Raw genomic sequence first — 20,613 nt, 5'->3', positions numbered from 1 at the left:
GATATGTAACACATGCAAACTGAAATCTCATTGGACGAAAAAAAATCAGTAGTGGTCGAAAACATGCTACTAAATGAAGATATAGACTATTTTGGGATGTCAGTAGTTCAGTGCTTTTGGTAGTGGTCAGACCAGCAGAGAAGGCATTGCTGGCCCTGACTGACTTTGGTGGATTTGTCTTGCTCAGTAAATCCAATCCAATCTAATCCACTTTATTTATATAGCACATTTTTTTTATAAACACACTTTTCAAAGTGCTACACAAACTAGTAGAACATTAAATAAAAAGTAAAAGTACAGTAGAAGTAACAAAATACATAAATAGAAGTCAACTTCATGACTTTACTGTCACATTGTTCATGTGTAGATGCAGCAATATGCAGTACCACATGATGTGTCGTCGTTGTTATGTCAGATGGCGACGACCCCGCTGAGTCCAGACCAGGGGTGACCCACCAGTCAGAGATCAAGAGCCACATGTTTTATTGTGTTACTGCATTTATTTTTGTAAGTCATGGAACAAAAGCGGTTGTCTGTGCATGCGGAGTGTGGAACGGGGAACAGGGAACGGGGTGCCAATTACAAGCTCACCAAGTCTGGAGCCATTTCTCACCACAATCAGTGCGTCTAAAACACTGATATTCACTGATATATGGTCAAAAATGACCATATAGGAAATTACTAACACCATAAACCACAGAAGGTGTCCAGCTGCAGTATTTATGGATTTCACAAAAGCCTTTGATACAATTAATCACCGATGAAAATACAGGAAGTGAATAAAAGTACCAATGAGCTTGTAATGTACGATTCCCATGTCATTGTACATTGTACACATGCTGCTCGCGTACTGTGTCCTTAGTCACGCTTATGTTGTACTAAGTGCGTGCAAGTGTGATGAATGGCCGCCTATTCCATTGCAGAGATTCACCGGATGGTTAAAAAAAGTCAATTACAGCAGTAATTGCTCAAAAATAAAATAATACATTTCTTTATTATTATATTATAGTCATTACATCACAGACCAAGAGTCTCAATCATGTTATTTCATTACTGAAATGGGAAATAAGGAGGGAATTGTGAGATGGGATAATTTGCATATGTGCATATAACGCCACAAAAACTGGTCAGAGCACTTGAAAACATGTGTTTGATAATATGGGGGTGCTACGTCATGTCAGCGTGCTCTCAAATTCACACTGAAGCTGTATGCACCACGGACAGATCCCCATATATTGCTCACGTTTTTTACCCATAGACAGCACGCACTTGTAAGTACAACGGGATGGGCCCCTCACTTTATACAAACACAAATGAATACTCAAGAACAAACAACACTGGGGTAGATTACGTTTTTATCAGCACCAGACTGCTGGAGTGCGGCAGTGATTAAAACGGTGTTTAACTGCTGCTGATGGATAATTAGTTTGCATTCACAAATGAAAAAGACATATTAAATATTACATTTCTGAAAAACCTGCAGTACAAGAATAACGGATGGAGAAGCAACAACTTCGAACTTTGTTTGGCATCTGAAATTTCCCAAAGAATGGTAAGCCGGACTGTTGTGAGCTAATGCTTTGGGTAACTATCTGAGCATCCATTTTATGCAACAGTACATGTTCCCTTGTACACTGAAATTAAGTTAGCTAAAGTGGATAAGCGAAAGAAGATTGATGTATGGATGGTTCATAACATCAGGTGAGTGTGTTTCCGCTGTGTTTATTTCGGTGCCTGAACAAACTAATGTAAATAATCCCTTGTTTACTTAACAACCCAAAAGTCGCATTACTTGTGATTATTTGTACTCAATACAGTATACAAAATAAGTCTAAATATCAATGTCTTTTCTACAGGACCTGACATGGGATGGATAGAAAGTGATGTTGGAGGTTTAGTGTTGAGTTGAGTGGGTAACGGCTGCAAAAGCTGGCCATGTTTTTTTTTTGTTGTTGTTGTTGGGATTATCGTGCCCGTTGTGAGACAATTGTGAGATAATAGTCAATGGTTTTATGGAGTGCGTTAGTGTGGGTTGGACCTTTGGAGATCTTGTCACTAGGGTGGTACCCTCAAAAGCCTTTTACAGTTAGGGAACATTCATGTACCTTTTTGGACCGGAAAGGATACATCAGTTACCTTTGAGTCCTGTAGTTAGTACTATGATGTGTAGATTGGACCTTGAGGGACCTTGATGGACTTCTGACTCTCTGTGAGACATAAAGCAACGTTGCTGAAGTTCCATCCCAACTGTTTTAACAAGTGTCTGACGTTAGACGGAGAGGCGACTCCCTGTGGTTGCATGACTTAGCGTTGCTAAGGCAGTTTCCACCTGATGAGGGTGACAAATGAAAAAGACGCATGTGACAAACGAGCTTGTTTCCTCTCATAGGATCCACGGTCACGCATCACATGACCATACGTCAGGGCGGATAAAGAACAGCACCGACTTTTTTTTTCCCTCCCACTTAGAAGCTCTCTTCCCAATTGCCAGGTTGAGCTTCCTCTGTGACGCAAGGCAGTATCGTCACGTTGCCCTCTTAGTTCCACACTCCTAACACACTTTACTCACTGTGGGTGTCTACTGTGGTGCTGGCAAGTCTGAAGTATGCACCTAAGCAAAGACGAGAGGCTGGAGCTGGGCTTGAAGACGGAGGGTGCAGACAATCTGGCCTTTGGGGTAAGTTCACCCTCATCATTATGTTTAGCAGCAGTTTGATGCCTTTTTATCAGTTACATTTTGTACATAGTAATACTGGCCTGCGTCCTTACAGCATTACTGCAGTAAGCCATAGTGGAATGCGGGCCATATCCAAGAGGAATTGATTGCATGGTGCTTAAATGTGTGGTTCACAAAGCCAAATGGAATCTGTGAAGCGTGGAAAGGATGCAGGCAGTGAATGTATTTTTTGGGGGGTCTCCTTTGGAGTGTACACAGCTGAACTTCCTGACCGATGACCTCTGCTGGATATCACAGCGAGGGCAGGGAGGTTTGAGGGGAGATGAACACAAAACAAAGATATTAGTTTGAGCGCAGATGGTAGTTTCCATTATTAGTTAGTTCATCTTTTTGTTATTCAAAATTGAGCAACTCTTTTATTCATTTCTAAAGCAATCAGAGTGGCATCATGCTGTTGAATTGTACTGGTGTCCTCTGTCTTTGTGCAAGTTCAATTCCAACAACTACATTGCTAGTTCAATTTAAGTGTTACCCCGAATTCATAGCGGACATGTCACGTTGAACGGGCGTAACAGCGCACCATACGCTTTCAAATTGATTCCATTCTGGCAATCAGTTCTCAGCAGCCGACACACACGTGCGTCTGATGTGTGTCTCACTCACGTTTTACTGGATGCAAAAGACTATTTTCTGTACCGCTTATCCTCATGAGGGTTGTGGGTATGCTGGAGCCTATCCCAGCTGTCTTCAGACGAGAGGCGGGGTACACCCTGGACTGGTCACTAGCCAATCAGAGGACACATATAGACAAACAGCCATTCACACTCACATTCATACCATATATGGACAATTTGGAGTCACCAATTAACCTAGCATGTTTTTTGAATGTGGGAGGAAACCGGAGTACCCGGAGAAAATGATACGCGACGCTGCATTTGAATCGAGCTTTTTAAATCTATGTGTGTAAAACGCTATACAGATGTGACGTCTAGTGTGAATTTGGGAACTTAACATACATGTCCCTCATACTGTACACAGAACACCACCAACACCCAAGAACACAGATAATCCACTGTCCCTGAATGCACCTCGCTCACTGTGACCGTGATAATATTTGCCTTGCTGTTGTGGGCCGCAACAAGGAAATGTGTGTGTGTGGTGTTGGAATTGAGCTCTTCTGTTGGCATGTTAAGATCTGCAATAAAATTTTAAAAATTGTCAGGATGCTACATGACTTAGAAGACGTTACTCATACGTTACTCCTTTTCCTGCCCTCCCCACTGGAAGGGACATTGCACGGGAGAGGGAGACAGGCTTAGTCTTAATGATAATGTGCTGCTTAGTTATGACATAACTCATTTCATAGGATGATTTACGATGTCTAATTTCATTCCGTACATAATGGAGGTTAAAGTTAACTAAAATGTGAGTGACTACTTATTCTTTCTCTGCAAACACATATTAGCTAGTTTTCTTTTTGTGCAATATTAAAGGGGACCCTATTAGGATATTTTCATTTTTAGCACCCCCGCGACCCTCGTGAGGAAAAAGCGGTAGAAAATGAATGAATGAATGAATGAATGACCTATAAATGTCATCATGTTTTATTATTATATTATCATGGTACAGGATGCCCAGAGTTGCACAGAGGTTTGCACATCCCGCTCCCCAGCACACTGTTTTGTCAAAGATTTCACTGTGTTAGCACAGAGAAATGGCTTCCAGGTATGTTCACGTTTGAGTGAAAGCTAGCAAGCATCAGGCAGAAGTGGTTGGAGTTACAGATTCCAGGTGTCCTTTATTTTGTGTAAGGAAGTGGTTGTCTGTGTAGAGCAGGGGTCTCAAACTCAATTTACCTGGGGGCCACTGGAGTTAGGGTCTGGGCAAGGCTGGGCCGCATCAGGCCCCCCCCCCAAAAAAATTATTAAAAACAGAAAAATATACAAACTTTTTCAGTGCTTTGGTTTCCGATTTTCTACAATAAAAACTCAGATAAAACATTCCACTGTTCTCAAATATCTTAATTTTTATAAATTTTTATACTTATTATTTTTATAAATAAACAAATCAAAAATAAAGAAAATCAATCAATCAGTAATAAATAAATATAATAATAATAATAATAATAATAATAAAACAGCAAATAATAAAAACTTAAGAAACCACATATAGTTGGTGGGGAGACAATTTTTTTTTCAGATTAAAATTAACAAAAGCATTATTAGAGCCCTGTAGACATGACAAAACACGACTATAGTCACATTTATACTTTTTTTATTTACAACATATTGCGCAACTGCAGGGTCTTGAGACACATGCTAACTCGCAAACTAGAGAGCTAGCCAAAAACTTACCACTTCCACACGGATAGGGAGGATAACTATTAACAGTTATTTAACCTTTAACATGAACATTAATCAAACGTAATAATTTTTTCTGGGTACATGATACCATACAGCATCCATATCAAACTTACTAACATTAAACTTTCATATCAAGGCGGGGGCCTCAAACTAGTGTCCTGCGGGCCACATTTGGCCCGCGGGCTGCGTGTTTTAGACCCCTGGTGTAGAGTGTGCATACAGAGAACGTCTTACCTGCATGCACGCAGTTGCTAATAGCCTTTTTCCACCACAACCGGGGGATTTAAAAGAGTTGTTTTAAATAGGGTTTATTCATGTATTATCAATTCTTGTATCAACAACCTTCTGGGAACATGGACCTATTACCTGATCGTGTGAGTATGAGTGACTAATACAACTGACATGCTTTTATGTCTTCTGATATTTTCTCTTATTTTATGTGCATTCACACCCTAGTTGCTCATCCTTGTGTTGTTGGAGCTAACAGCATTTTATTGGCAGTTTCTCAGTTTTATATGAACGTTCCTCACACGTCTCAGTTTTATACTGAAGGATTTGCAAGCGTTAACGTTAGTGTATATATTACAGTGTAAATATCCTTAGGTGTTGCCTCGTTGTAGCTCATTAGGTTACTTAAACACTGAAAAAAACAAAACCTTGGATAAACCTACAAAATATTCAGTAAGTGATCACACAATTTGATATCAATTCCATGTAAAGAAAAGTAATTTCCTTCAAGTGAAATTTTGTACATTGTCACCATGCAAATTATTTAGGTTAAAGGAAAACTGCACTCTTTTGAGAATTTTAACCCATCATACACAATCCTTATGTGAGACATGAACCAAAAAACATGAATAAAGGCTTATCTTACCTTATCTTAACACACGTTTTCTTTTCTGTGTGTTCTAAAAAAAAGGTATAAAAACTGAAAAAAAGAGGCAGGTAATTGATGAACATACAGGAGAGACCTATATACAGTAAACCTCGGATATATCGGACTCGGATATATCGGAAATTCGCTCACAACGGACAGATAAAAAAGAACCGATTTTTCTGTAATGCATTTCCAATAAAAATTAATTGCATATATCGGATTTTTTATAACGGATTTCGCCTATTTCAGACAAAATCTCCAGTCCCGTTCCCCTGCATTTCCATTAAATTTCCCTCGCATATATCGGATGGCCGCATCGTGGCGCTCCGAAGCTAGCTGACATTCTGAGACGTTTTAAAGCAGAGGACATTTTTAATGCCGACGAAACTGGGTTAATCTGGCAAATGCTGCCAGAAAACACCCTGGGATTTATTGAATGAGATCTTAACCTCACTATTGGAAATAACGTAGGCCCGACGGGCGTAACAGGGCCTAGCTTAATTAACAATTTGTTATGCTCAGAGTCCAATAAAGTTAAATTCTCATTACCTTACGTCTCTTTTCATTGCCCAGTCCAGGTACATTGGAAACATAGTCAAGGAAGTGCCTTTTTATAACGCATAAAATCCGATTTACGCATATACCGGATATAAATCCGATATATGCGTAAAACGGACATTTTCCGGTATACGCATATAACGGATTTCGCTTATATCGGACAAAACCAGTGGGAACAATTGAATCCGATATATCCGAGGTTTACTGTATATGGTTGTGGTTCCATAGAGGAAGCAGAGACACATACACAGACAGCTCCATCAACGTGGCTGAGGTATCTGGGGTGGTCAAAATGCTCCTTAGTGGCAAAGCTTCAGCGGTGGACGAGTTTTGCCCAGAATTCCTCAAGGCTCTGGATGTTGAGGGACTGTTTTGACTGACACGTCTTCTCTGGATTGGTAGACCGGGATGGTGGTCCCCCTCTTTAAGAAGTTCCAACTATATAGGGGGATCAGACTCCTCAGCCTCCCTGGGTGAGTCTATTCCAGGGTGCTAGAGAGAAGGGTAGGACGATTGGTCAAACCTCTGCTACAAGAGGTTCAATGCGGTTTTTGTCTCTGTCGCGGAACACTGGACCAGCTCTACACCCTTGTTAGGGTGCTGGAGGTTACATGGGACTTTGCCCAACTGGTCTACATGACTTGGAAAAGGCATTCGACTGTGTCCCTCGCAGTGCCCCTTTTTTGGGGGGGGGGGGGGGGGGGGGGGTGTCATCAGTGCATGGTGACACTGGAGTCTTTACTGCTTTCAACTTGAAGCCGCTCACTATCCTTTTCCACTATGACCGGTTTACCTTGTTCAGAGCTTTGGTTTTCCATTATCATAATTTCACAGGGGGCGGCACGGCGGTCTAGTGGTTAGCGCGCAGACCTCACAGCTAGGAGACCAGGGTTCAATTCCACCCTCGGGCATCTCTGTGTGGAGTTTGCATGTTCTCCCCGTGCATGCGTGGGTTTTCTCCGGGTACTCCGGTTTCCTCCCACATTCCAAAAACATGCTAGGTTAATTGGCCACTCCAAATTGTCCATAGGTATGAATGTGAGTGTGAATGGTTGTTTGTCTATATGTGCCCTGTGATTGGCTGGCGACCAGTCCAGGGTGTACCCCGCCTCTCGCCCGAAGACAGCTGGGATAGGCTCCAGCACCCCCGCAACCCTCGTGAGGAAAAGCGGTAGAAAATGAATGAATGAATGAATGAATAATTTCACAGGAGGGCTGACCTGGTGGATTTTTAGGTTCAACTCTGGCTCCAAACACTTGCTGTGGGCTGAGTGCTTAACTGTTTGCATAATGAAGTGGATGAGGTGTTACCGCATGTAAACACCTAACTATTAATGCTGCTTTAATTTCACTGACTAATGTTTTGTAAATATGAGAGCCCAGGCAGACTTTAATGACAGAATTTTACCATCCTACTGTTATGTTTCCCCTGCCAAGTAGAACACAAACTGGTGAAATAAAGGTTGCTAAGGGGGAAACTAACCTAAACTGCATGTAAATCAAAAGTGGGTTCTAAAAGGTGGCAGGGGAATATTAATTCTTCCTGCCGCCCAAGTCTATCAAAATGATAGAACAAAAAAAAAAACCCAGTTAAAGAAAAGAGCGGAAATCAGGGGACCAGGGGAGGGCCAAAACACAAAATCCCACACAACAGTTTATTCTCACTAAATACCAAGCGAGTCAACTGAGAGTGTTGACTCTCACACACTCACAAAAAGGGGGAAAAAGAAAAAATAAATACATAAATAAATAAAAAAATAAGAAAAAAGACCTGAGCAGCAAATGCTCCTTATATACCCGCCCAGCCTTGCTGATTACTCAGACCTTCAGCTGGGAGTGGACACCACAGGTGCTTCCACTCGCTCCTAACAAAAAGGTGATTCTTGTGGAAAAAACAAAACAAAACTCATAACATTATTATGAAAAGTCTGTCAAAAAATGCAGTGAATGACAAGAATTATTAAAATTATTTTGCACATTTCTATTATAATATTAAATTTAAATATTATTAAATTATATTATATATTATATTATTAAATATACATTTAAATATTAAATGATTTTTGATTTGTTATGAAAGAGTGTGTTTCCACCATAAGCACGCTACAAACCACTAAGTCACCACCTAGGTTATCCATCCATTTTCTGTACCGCTTATCCTCACCAGGGTTGCGGGCATGCTGGAGCCTATCCCAGTTGTCTTCGGGTGACGTGGGGTAAACCCTGGACTGGTCGCCAGCCAATCACAGGGCACATATAGACAAACAACCATTCACACTCACATTCATACCTATGGACAATTTGGAGTCGCCAATTAACCTAGCATGTTTTTGGAATGTGGGAGGAAGCCGGAGTATCCGAGAAAACCCGCACATGCACAGGGAGGGGGGGGGGGGGGCATGCAAACTCCACACAGAGATGGCCGATGGAGGGGTTGATCAAACCTAACTGTGTGGCCTGTGCACTAATCACTTTACCACCATGCAGCCACAATCTAGGTTCATTCCTTAATTACTCATATTACACTAATTTTACATTTACATAGTTTTACCTGTTTTTATGGTTATTTCTAGTCTGTAATTGCATTGTATTTTATTTTGGAGAGCAGGAAGTGTTTCATCTCTGTGACACATCTGTGACTGATGACTGCTTTACCTTAACGTTGTCAAATAAACACTGTAGTATTACACAAAATATAAAAAAATATAAAATAAGTATTTTTTTAAGCAACTCCTTGCTTTTCATCCGGATATAAAAAAAAGACATATAAACATTATTATTGGGCGGCACGGTGGTCTAGTGACCTCACAACTAGGAGACCAGGGTTCAATTCAAAAACCCTCGGCCATCTCTGTGTGGAGTTTGCATGTTCTCCCCGTGCATGCGTGGGTTTTCTCCGGGTACTCCGGTTTCCTCCCACATTCCAAAAACATGCTAGGTTAATTGGTGACTCCAAATTGTCCATAGGTATGAATGTGAGTGTGAATGGTTGTTTGTCTATATGTGCCCTGTGATTGGCTGGCGACCAGTCCAGGGTGTACCCCGCCTCACACCCGAAGACAGCTGGGATAGGATCCAGCACCCCCGCGACCCTTGTGAGGAAAAGCGGTAGAAAATTAATGAATAAACATGATTGTGATCGCTTGACTCACACTGATCTCCATCCATACATTTTCTATGCCACTTAATAATAATAATAATACATTTTATTTAAAAGCGCCTTTCAGGACACCCAAGGTCGCTGTACAGGAGATAAAAACACCAATATAAAATACAAGATAAAAGACAACAAACAATAAATAAGAACATACAATAAATAGGGGGAGGGGGGACCATGTGAAGCAGTTAAAGGGAATAGGCAAGTTTGAACAGATGGGTTTTGAGTTTAGATTTGAAAATGGGAAGGGTGGCAGAGTTACGGAGGTCTGGTGGCAGAGAGTTCCAGAGTTGGGGAGCAGAGCGGCTGAAAGCTCTGCTCCCCATAGTGCTAAGACGTGCAGAGGGAACAGTGAGATGGAGGGACGCGGAAGATCTGAGGGAACGGGATGGCTTGAGAATGTGGATGAGGTCAGAGAGATAAGGGGGGGCAAGGTTATGGATGGACTTGTAGGTGTAAAGAAGGATTTTGTAGTTAATTCTTTGTTTCACGGGGAGCCAGTGGAGTTGCTGCAGGATGGGGGTGATGTGGCGGAATGAGGGGGTCCTGGTGATGATCCGGGCAGCAGAGTTCTGAACCAGTTGAAGTTTATGGAGGGATTTGTGAGGGAGGCCGAAGAGGAGAGCGTTACAATAGTCAATGCGGGAAGTGACAAGGCTATGGACGAGGATGGCGGTGGTGTGGGGGGTGAGGGAGGGGCGTAGGCGATTAATGGAGCGCAGATGAAAGTAAGCTGACCTGTTCACGTTATTGATGTGGGATTGGAAAGATAGTGTGCTGTCGAGGATGACATCCTCTCCACTTATCCTCACTTGGGTTACAGGGGTATGCTGGAGCCTATCCCAGCTGACATTGGGCTGGTACACCCTGGAATGGTTGCTGATATTCATATCTATGGACAATTTAGACTCTCCAATTAACCTAACATGTATGATTTTGGAATGTGGGAGGAAACCGGAGTACCTGGAGAAAACCCAGACATGCACGGGGAGAACACGCAAACGCCACACAGAGACTTGAACACAGATCTTCTAGCTCTACTGACTGTGTGGCCAACTATTTCTGATTGGAGGCGTGACCCCTGTGATGTAAGGACATGGCTCCCCAGGACAATGGAAAGTTAACAGCACTGGTTCAACTCTAGCCCTGAACTAAATCTGCACCAGCACCAAAGTTCACTTTGGCTCTCGTGAGTTACGCTGACTTTGACTTTGTGAAGTGTGAAATGACAGCACAACTGATCCACACATGCACATTCCGTGCTCTCCGGCGGATCACGTTGACAACAAACCGCAGCAGAGAAATCAATCTAGATTGGCCGATGTAGTGAGGACAAGAGGACGTTTGTTGGAGGTTCAGAAGAGCTTTGCAGGTCAAAGCTACACTGTGACGTTTAGAATTTCAGGGCTGAATCCTCACCTGTGAGGTTTCATTAGTTTAACACTGGACACAATCTTGACACAGCGTTTGAGCTTTTAGCAAAAGTTCTTCGAGGGTGTAAGAGACCAGAAATCAAGTTCTAATCTACAAAAAGCGATGAAGTATATGTGTTGTATGTCATCTGTCATGTGCTCGGTGGAAAGAGCCAAATTGTCGCTTTATAGTGCTGCTGAAGCCCCACTTTTTAGATTTATAATTCAACCATGTTTGACTCTATTTTAAAAAACCCATGCATGCACCGGAAGAACAGGCAAACTCCACACAGAGATAGCCGAGGGTGGAATTAGCTGTGTGGCCTGTGCGCTAACCTCTCGTACGCCATGCAGCCTCTACAAATACATGGTAATGGTAATGGTTTATTTCATTTGAACATGCATCAGATTACAATTGAGTGCATCCCATAATCAGTTCACAGTTCCACATGTCCAAAAGGAGTAGGAAGAAGCAAAGCTTATTAAATCCTACCCCTCCATCTGGTACTTTTACAATCAGTAACTGTTACATTTGTTCACTTCCTGCTTTCCATAATACAGTTTAAGGTTTTTTTTTTTTAAATAATGCACCAATGACCATACAATGGCATAATGGGTCCCATAGTAACTGTCAATATAGTGATATATATAGCACATCATGACTGGTTCATGATGTGGTACATGACCTGGTAAAACTAGATACAGCAAATTTTTGGCAAATACCACCAGGAGATGTTTGTCTTTATCACTTTGGGGTTAAGTTGTGGAATAGTGTGGGACTTGGGACAAGACATTCACTGTTATAAATACAAACAATGTCTGGTTGCAATACAAAGACATTGAGGTCTCACTGTGTTCATGTTGTGTTGATGGTTGCTAGATGTTACTTACCTTATGTTGTTTCACTTTATATCCAATGTTGCCTACAGTTGTGGTACTCTTATTACCATTGTTGGTATTGACAATCCAGTTACTTCTTATTGAAGTACATTTTTTGAGAGATTGGGTGGGATTTAATAAATTTTGAGCCTTAAATATGTCTAAATATGTATTGTTTATTTTCTTTCTCAAGTCTATCGTGGACTTGATTGTGCGATACCTGTATATATTCTGTTGTTTTTCTGTTGTTTTGTTGCAATGTTTTGTTTTGCTCAAAATAAAAAATAAAGTGAAACAAATTCAACAAAATAATCCCACAATAACTGTCATACAAGTGTAAAAAAATAGTGAAACACTGTGTTGTGGCATGACACCTAATGCAGGTAAAATGTATTTTTTAATAGTAGCTGCAGTGCAGCAAATACCAATTAGCAACAGGTGCAAAAGAACAGAGAGGCAATTCGAGCAAAACACAGGATAGCAAAAACGGAGGTAATTCAAAATAAAAGCATGGAAACCGGAACTAAAGGCAAAAAGGGAAAATAAACCAAACTGGCACGTGGACTAACTCACAGAGCATGACAGTGAACCACTTTTTTTTAAAAAAATAAAACTGAAAATATTAAAATAATTGTCACACAAGTATAAAAAGAAGTGTACCACTGTTTAGTAAAATATAATGACGCATTGATTTTTAACCTGTGGGGGTGCATCCGGGAGGCGGGAGTGGAGGGGCATTATGGGCAGGGCGCCCGTTAACACGGCGGTAGATAATAAACCAAATAAGACCAGAATAACTCTCTGGAAAGCGGAAAATAGTTTAGCCATTGTAAAATAAAACAAAATTACTATAAAACAATATTAAAATACTAAAGTACTGTAGCTCTCATACTGTTGTAAAAATAAGATGTGTAATACGAGTAAATTGGTCCAAAACAACTCACTAAAGTTTATAAAGAAGTTATGCAATATATAAAATACTAAATTAGTGTCAAGTAAACTACTTGAGGGAAATTAACACAAGAAAAAAGGAACATACGACAGAATGTGAGAAGGAAACAGCAAAGGTGTGCAAACGAGCAACAAAACACAAAGCAGAACAGGGACAACTTCAATCCGCCATTTTAGGTCATTGCAAAAGAGAAAACCACACTATGGATCGGAATGGAGCAAACATCATTGGCACAGAGGACGACAAAGACCATCGATGGATCAAAGATGACGATAGGACCATAAACCAGGATGACGGGGTTTTTGTACTCTCTCACACCTGGGATGTGGCCCTACAGAAGCCGGACGGTGGATGGCGCTATCGCCCTGCCTTCATTGACAGGAAGACAGCGGGAAACATCCATATAAATCAGCTGGCATGACAAGGCACGGGAACATCACGTGACCTTCATAACGAACACTGCTAGCAAGCAGACGAAACTGTCAGGTAACTGCCAACTATCTTGGTCTGTCCAAAATAATTGTTTAAAAATATAAAAAAATTACACCAAATGAATCTAATTGTATAACAAAAGCAAGTGAGACGACAATAACTGTCATTCAAGTGTACAAGGAATTAAAGCACTATAATGTAACCAATTTTCTCCGGGTACTTCGGTTTCCTCCAACATTCCAAAAACATGTTAGGTTAATTGGCTACTCCAAGACAGCTGGGATAGGCTCCAGGATAAGCGGTAGAAAATGAATGAATGAATGAATGAATGTTAAATAGCCATGACGTATTGCTACACCGCCACTAGATGGTAGCAAATAACAGCATGTCAGCGCAGCTGTGACGTGCGTGTTTGTGTGTGTGTTGGTGCAAGCAACACTGCTGTTTTCTTTAGTTTGAAGTCGACACTAAATAACACGTTTTTAACAGAGGCAAAGGTCAAAGAGAAAGGCTACGTTGACGTCCTTGGTTACAAAACATTCATACATTTATAATTTGTATGTTAGGTATGCTGGCAGAATTATGCAACAGACAACTTTGATTTTGAAGTTTCAAAGAAGAGGAGAGCTTTGAAGTGTTTGCAGTTATACAATGAAGAGAAATATGCTGTTCTTCAGAAAGCTTAAGACCACAAACTTATGGATTCATTGTAAATTTCTGTCAGGTATTTTCTGGCAGAAGCAAAACATTTTTTCTCTCTTAGAACACAGTCGATTGTTGAGTAGCATATGCAAGGCCTCTCGAAGCGCACGTGGCTGCTGAGGTTAGATGTAGTAAGACAGTCACAAAGGGGACCTATTATGCTTTTTCCATTTGACCTATAAATGTAGTATGCCAAAGTTTCAGATCATGAGGTTTGCACATTTGGAAGTGAGCCCTGAAAGATGTTTGGGATTGCTCAAAACGCTTGGTTTCAGAGGGCATTGCAAAGCTGTTCCTTTTTGATGTCACAGAGGAGCGGGCTTCCTTATGGGCGTGGCTGTAGGTCAGATAGGCTTTCTGCCCTCCCCTAAGCTCTGCTTCTGTGTTTACGTTGATAGCAATGGCTCATAAAAAGTATTTCTTTGGGTATAAGGGAAAGACAATTTGCCACCATGAGGCACAAGCGGTTGGAGTTTCTGATTCCACAGTAGAGTGGGCGTGCTTGGAGGCGGGCCGTGGGTGGAGTAAATTAAAACACACTGTTTTTATGGGAAGCACAAAATCCAAAGAAATATACCTGGAATAGATGCAGATTTGATAATATCTTGAAAGCTTTCTCTATCGGTTATTGTGTGTAGTTGCTCTATAGGAGTCCACAACTCGATACGAAGGGCCAAAAAATGAGCATAATAGGTTCCCTTTAAAAGATTCTGGGGCTGATGGAACAAAAAAAGTCAAGTGGTAGAACAGAGAAAATATCACAGGCCCCCATAAGACACAAATAAAATGTTGTTTTACAGCCAGAAATACAGGTCATTTATTTACGTTGGGGCCAACAGATGGCTATGGTGCAAAAAAGCAAGCTGTGTGTCAGAAAACATTACCACCTCCTACAAACGAGATAATGGATTTTTGCCGCATACGAGTATGAAACGAGTACATTTCGTCATTATCCATATTTGTGTTTAAAAAAATGCTCATTATGTATTCACCCTTCACGCTCCTGAGACGCGCTGCACCCACAGAGGAGTGCGACGGTGCTCCACACGGTGCAATTGGGAAGTTGAAAATGGCTTGGCATTTGTCACAATGCCTCCACTTTTCTTCAGCTTGCCACTATTTTGGTTTGTACAGTTTCTAAACTTCCATAACATGCACGATTGCGCGGTGAACAACGCTGCGCATTAGGTACTTTAAGTACACTTGCACAGGAGCACGAGAGTGGGCTGACATGAGACATACATAGAAAAATAATCCCCTCTCAATATGTTGCAGTATCCACCTTGCAATCGTAAAGGTCATTTATAAGTGCGGCGTGCATTTTGTTCATGACTGGGCACGATCGTGCATCAGTCACTGCCGGTGTTTTTTTTTTTGCTTTTGCTTGTTTCGGGTGGTTTGGCTGGTGATATAATGTCAGAAAACTGCCTGTAATACTGAACGTACTGCTTATCAGAAAAATACAGCAATGCTGACACATTATTGTTAGATACAGATAATGGTGTACTCGATCATTCCTTGTGTTTACTATTTATTATGATTGTGAAAAATGATAATTACATTACCACACTGTTATTCATGTTGCCTTATCACTTTTCCATCTAGTAAAAAAAACACATGGAATACAGGAAGTGATCCCGAGAAATATTGTATCATACTCTGGAGGCCATGTTTTGGATTATTTAGCTTTGGTGGTTTGTAACATTTATACCATCTGTACCATATGTTATCGCCCGTCTCCACGCCACCACTAAAAATTGTCCCGTCTGCTCCACCCATGAAACTTGTGTCTTCCTGAGCTGAAACACTGATGGTGTCCTCTCTTGCACTTCAAAGGTCCTCTTCAGGATTTATTCAAATGCTTTGTGAAAGTGATCTGTGCTAAGTGGAGCTGACCTCTTTGTGTTTGGAAGACGCTCACTCGGCCTCTTGGGACATCCTATACTGTATGCTGCATGCCCACCTACAGATAAAAATATCCACAGGCTTGATGCTTTTACATTGTTAGAACTCTTAGACTGGCTTCAAACAGACTTGTCTTCCAAAGGAAAGCGATCCGTCCCATGCGACCTCCTCTCACTGGGAGTTGACCTAGTTGCATTTTTCAGGCGGCCTCTGGTCTCACATATCAAGAGTGCCCTTAAGGAGCGATCGGTCTTCATAAACATGCCGACACCTGTGATCAGCCGTCGCTTAAGAACAGGAATACCTCACACACTTTCAAGTCTTCGAGAAGAATATCTGTCCATCGTTGACGTCTTGCCATGTGGTCCCAACGTAATGAATCAGAAAATATGGAAAGAAGCAGAGGGTTTTCTGTCATGGACAACTTTTCCTTTGGGATTAATGCCGTCCTTGACACCTGTCTCTGTTCCAAAAAATAGGGCACATAGACTTTTCTCACTAGAAGACTAGAAGATTGTGGTTGTCAACAGGTCCAAAAAACGTTTTCCATTTGGACAAGTGCTCGATAGATTGCAGACTTTAACTTCAATCAGAGTTCAACATGGTTGGGTTTGATTACTGCAGTTCAGTTAACATCCATATCCCGGTGACCAGCAGACAAGTGTTCCAATTGCAGTCTGCAAGGACCAAAAAGAAAGACCATTGTGTGGTCCCACTGGAATGAGTCAGGGGACATTAGAGAGTCAATCACCATTCTCTGTTTGGGCGGACTTTTCCTCTGGGATTGATCACGTTGTTGGAACTATCTTGGTGACAAAGACAATTTGTACAAAAAGAAAAGGACCTACCATTGATTCAGACTCAAGCTTAAGGCAAAACTGCTCTTTTCTGGGGGCATTTTGCCCATCATTCACAAAGGTTATGTGAAACATGAACACATATTTTTTTCCCTTTTCTGAGCATTCTACGGAGATAAAGCAAGGATGAGCTATCTAACAATGCATGTCATGCGACCTACATATTTTTTCCTAACAAAAACCCTCAAAAAATGCCAACAAAAACGGCTACTTTTGTGCAACGGTCCCCTGGTCTGCATCAAACCCTCTCCACACGAAGGCGGGTATCTCTGTGGTTATAAAAATACCCTGCTACGTGTGGACAAGGCCTGAGACTAAGCAAATTATGTTTTACATTTTTAAGTAGTTTTGTTTGAATTGGGTTTTGAACAATTATGACAATTGTCCAAGATTTATAGTAATAATAAATAACATTATAGGTATTAAATTAAATAATAATATAGGAATACCAAGACACAATGCTATCTATGAATTTAATCGAAAAACAAAAAAAAATATGTTTATGATAGTACAATCCTATTTGCATAATCCTTTAGAAGATATTATATAGATTACAGACTGAAACCGTACAAAACCTGGTGTGATGCGTGTAGGTTCAGATAAAATGTGAATGCCGCATACATGGACCAAAGACATGGACCAGTTGTGGGGTAAAATCACAAAACTCTTAGCAATGAAGTTGAGTCCAGTTGTCAGGGAAGTAGGATGTTTGTTGTGGGGCTAAAGACATGAATAAAAAAAACAGAACTGCCACATCAACAAAAGAGTGTCACGTTGTCACACTACACTGAGATCAGGTATCACTCTCATTTCTTGAGATCTTTGTTTGCAGCAGCCCAACAATACAGTAGACTATGGTAAAAACACAATGTATTTTAATAGATGTGTCTGTCAGCTGACCTCCGGCAGTTCTGGCCTCTGTTTTGTTCACCCAACTATCATCTCACTCTGACAAAAAGCCATTGACCTGACAACATAAATTACATATAGTGGAGACTATTTCTTGTGGGAGGAAATGGCTGCCAAATCTGACCTGCGGAGTAAGTAGTACTTGTGATTAATGACAGCCGTGTTGGACGAGGTGGGGGAGTGTGGACACAGGCAAAATCAAAGGCATGGAAAAACACATTGCACATGCTGAAAATATGACATGACCTTTTTAAAAATCACGCATAATGATGATATCCTAGTTTTGTTTGAATTTTGGGTTGACATTTGAAATTGGAAGTTCAAAAATAGTGGAGTTTAGGACCCCAGTGTCCTGGTCGTCACATATTACTGATTTATCAATATTACTGGAAAATTATTATTATTTATTCTAAATTATTTAAATTATTTGTAGAAATTACTGTTTACGCTGTACATTGTTCATATTTGATGAACATTTGCAAACATATTTGCAACAACATTTCGTCGGCAATTTCACTGCTGTGTTATTGTGCAATGACAATATAATAATGACAATTCCTTCCTTCCTTCCTTCCTTCCTTCCTTCCTTCCATCCATCATCCATCCATCCATGCATCCATCCATCCATCCTTCCTTCCTTCCTTCTTTCCTTCCTCCCTTCCTTCCTTCCTTCCATCCATCCATCCATCCATCCATCCATCCATCCATCCATCCATCCATCCATCCATCCATCATCCATCCATCCTTCCTTCTTTCCTTCTTTCCTTCCTTCCATCCATCCATCCATCCATCCATCCATCCATCCATCCTCCCTCCCTCCCTCCCTCCCTCCCTCCCTCCATCCATCCAAATCAATAGAGATCTTGTTTTGAATCAGAGCAATCATTTTTACAAAGGTCAATAATGTCATGACTGCTACTTTAGTCATTAGGTGTTCTCCATAATTTAGAATAAATAGAGGTTCACCTAGAGGACTGAGAACTGATGCAGACACCAACAAATGCCTGCAGCTGTTTTGCGAGGTCGGTTGCTGACAATCACAATAGTAACAACACACAGGAGACACAGTAGCCTGGAGTGACGCCCAGCCTGACGATAAACCTTCTGCACGGCAGCGCACACGGTTCTCATTTAGGCACCAGGAGGCGGCTTTCCCATCCGCGAGCACTTTTAGCTCAATTGGCCTTCAGCGCGATGACACACAAGACGTTGTACCTGCACACTCGCACATGCCACAGCTAACGTGTACTAATGAAAGCCATGCTGAGTCACACTTTCATCTGTCTGTTAGCACTCAGCATGCTGCCTGGCTTCTAAATCAGAAAGGCATTCACCCTAATGGAGCTATGCGGTGTGTCAAACATCCCATGGTCACCTTCTATAGCGTAATACCACATTCTGGAAACAGAATCTCACCCCTGTGTATTCAAAAGATGGCTCTATAGGCAGAAATGGAGTGCAACAAAATATTTCTCTGCATAAAACCAATTTCAGATGGTCAAGCGCAAGTCAAAACAACAGGTGGTGCTATAACCCCCCACACATTAAGAGGGCCATTTTGCCCAAAGTTTTAATCAGCGTCTCAAGTTTTACCTTGGTATCAATGTAAAAGGGGGGACTTGTTTTTAGAAATTCCCTCATCACTTTTGGTTCTGGATATTGAATATTGGATCTGTTGATATTGTTATTGTTGAAATCTGTTGACGCTGCTTGTTCAGAGAGGTTTAGCGGCCAAGGAATGATACTTGTAATGTTGGAAAAGCTAAGTTCTTGTTTCGCTAGTCAGAATTCATGTTCCAGGGTTTTTTTTTGTCAGAATTGCTTGTCCATGCTTTTTCTCTCAGGACACTGCATTTTATGGCAGACAACATACATATCTAACTCAGACTATTAATTTCTAAGTACATGGTAGTAAAGCATAAAATGTACAGCATATGTAATAATATATCCTACATGTACTAAGTAACAACATGACGTCAGTGCAAGATGTTGGCGCCTTTTGTGGCTACGGAAGCACAAGCTTATATAACTTTGTAAGAATCTGGCCTCAAAACTCCCGGTGAGGTGAACACAAGTTGATTGTAAATCGTTCCTGGAATTGCAACAGGCAAGCAGTGTGGATTATGTAGATACAGTGGAGGTGGAAGAACGCATTCTTCTACCACCGCCGCACACCACGGCAAGTCGCTCTAGAGGGAGAAGCAGTTAGTCCCACAGCAGTCAAAAGTGCAGTGGTAGTGCTAGTCTAACAACCAGGCTAAAAGCCAGACCGTGAATTGAATTTGTGGTGATTACCCAGTAGTATGGGCCACATGGGCAATTGCCTAAAGCCGCCAAATTAATTAAATATATTATAAACAGACTGCAGTGGTTAGTGCGCAGGCCACACAGCTAGGAGACCTGAGTTCGATCTCTGCGTGGAGTTTGCATGTTCTCCCTGAGCATGCATGGGTTTTCTCCGGGGAATCTGGTTTCCTCCCACATTCCAAAAACATGCTAGGTTAATTGGTGACTCCAAATTGTCCATAGGTATGAATGTGAGTGTGAATGGTTGTTTGTCTATATGTGCTCTGTGATTGGCTGGCGACCAGTCCAGGGTTTACCCCGCCTCTCGCTCGAAGACAGCTGGGGTAGGCTCCAGCACCACAGCGACCCTCGCGAGGATAAGAGGTAGAAAATGAATGAATGAATATTGGAAACCAAGAGTCTTAAACATATGTTATTTCACTCTGAAAATGTGAAATAAAATGGAGGGAATTCAATATGTCAATATGAGCGGTTTAGCCTTGACTGCTAGTTGGGTCACGGTGGGAATTAATGACAGAGTGCGGTTAATTTGTGTCACCAAAACATGGAAAAGTCAAAGCCATCAGGTGCACAATTTGGAAAAAAGAAGAAAAGAAACAGGCAACTGATAAAAAAATATATATACA

The 20,613-nt window shown here is 41.3% G+C and overlaps 1 protein-coding gene across 1 annotated transcript in view; it reads left to right on the top strand.

Moving 5' to 3' along the window:
- The first annotated feature begins 2,559 nt into the window (after positions 1-2,559).
- si:dkey-106n21.1 (solute carrier family 23 member 1) overlaps positions 2,560-20,613 on the top strand; it is a 74,378-nt gene continuing 56,324 nt past the window's right edge. The window contains exon 1 of the mRNA XM_058076395.1: positions 2,560-2,677. Within this exon, the coding sequence (XP_057932378.1) occupies positions 2,606-2,677 (72 nt within the window). The 5' untranslated portion in view covers positions 2,560-2,605. The remainder of the gene's footprint in view (positions 2,678-20,613) is intronic.

The sequence above is a fragment of the Doryrhamphus excisus genome, chromosome 6 (genome assembly GCF_030265055.1).
Source record: "Doryrhamphus excisus isolate RoL2022-K1 chromosome 6, RoL_Dexc_1.0, whole genome shotgun sequence".
NCBI classification, from domain to species: Eukaryota; Metazoa; Chordata; class Actinopteri; order Syngnathiformes; family Syngnathidae; genus Doryrhamphus; species Doryrhamphus excisus.
The sequence above is the reverse complement of the archived record's forward strand: the minus strand, read 5'-3'. Positions and strand labels throughout refer to the sequence as shown.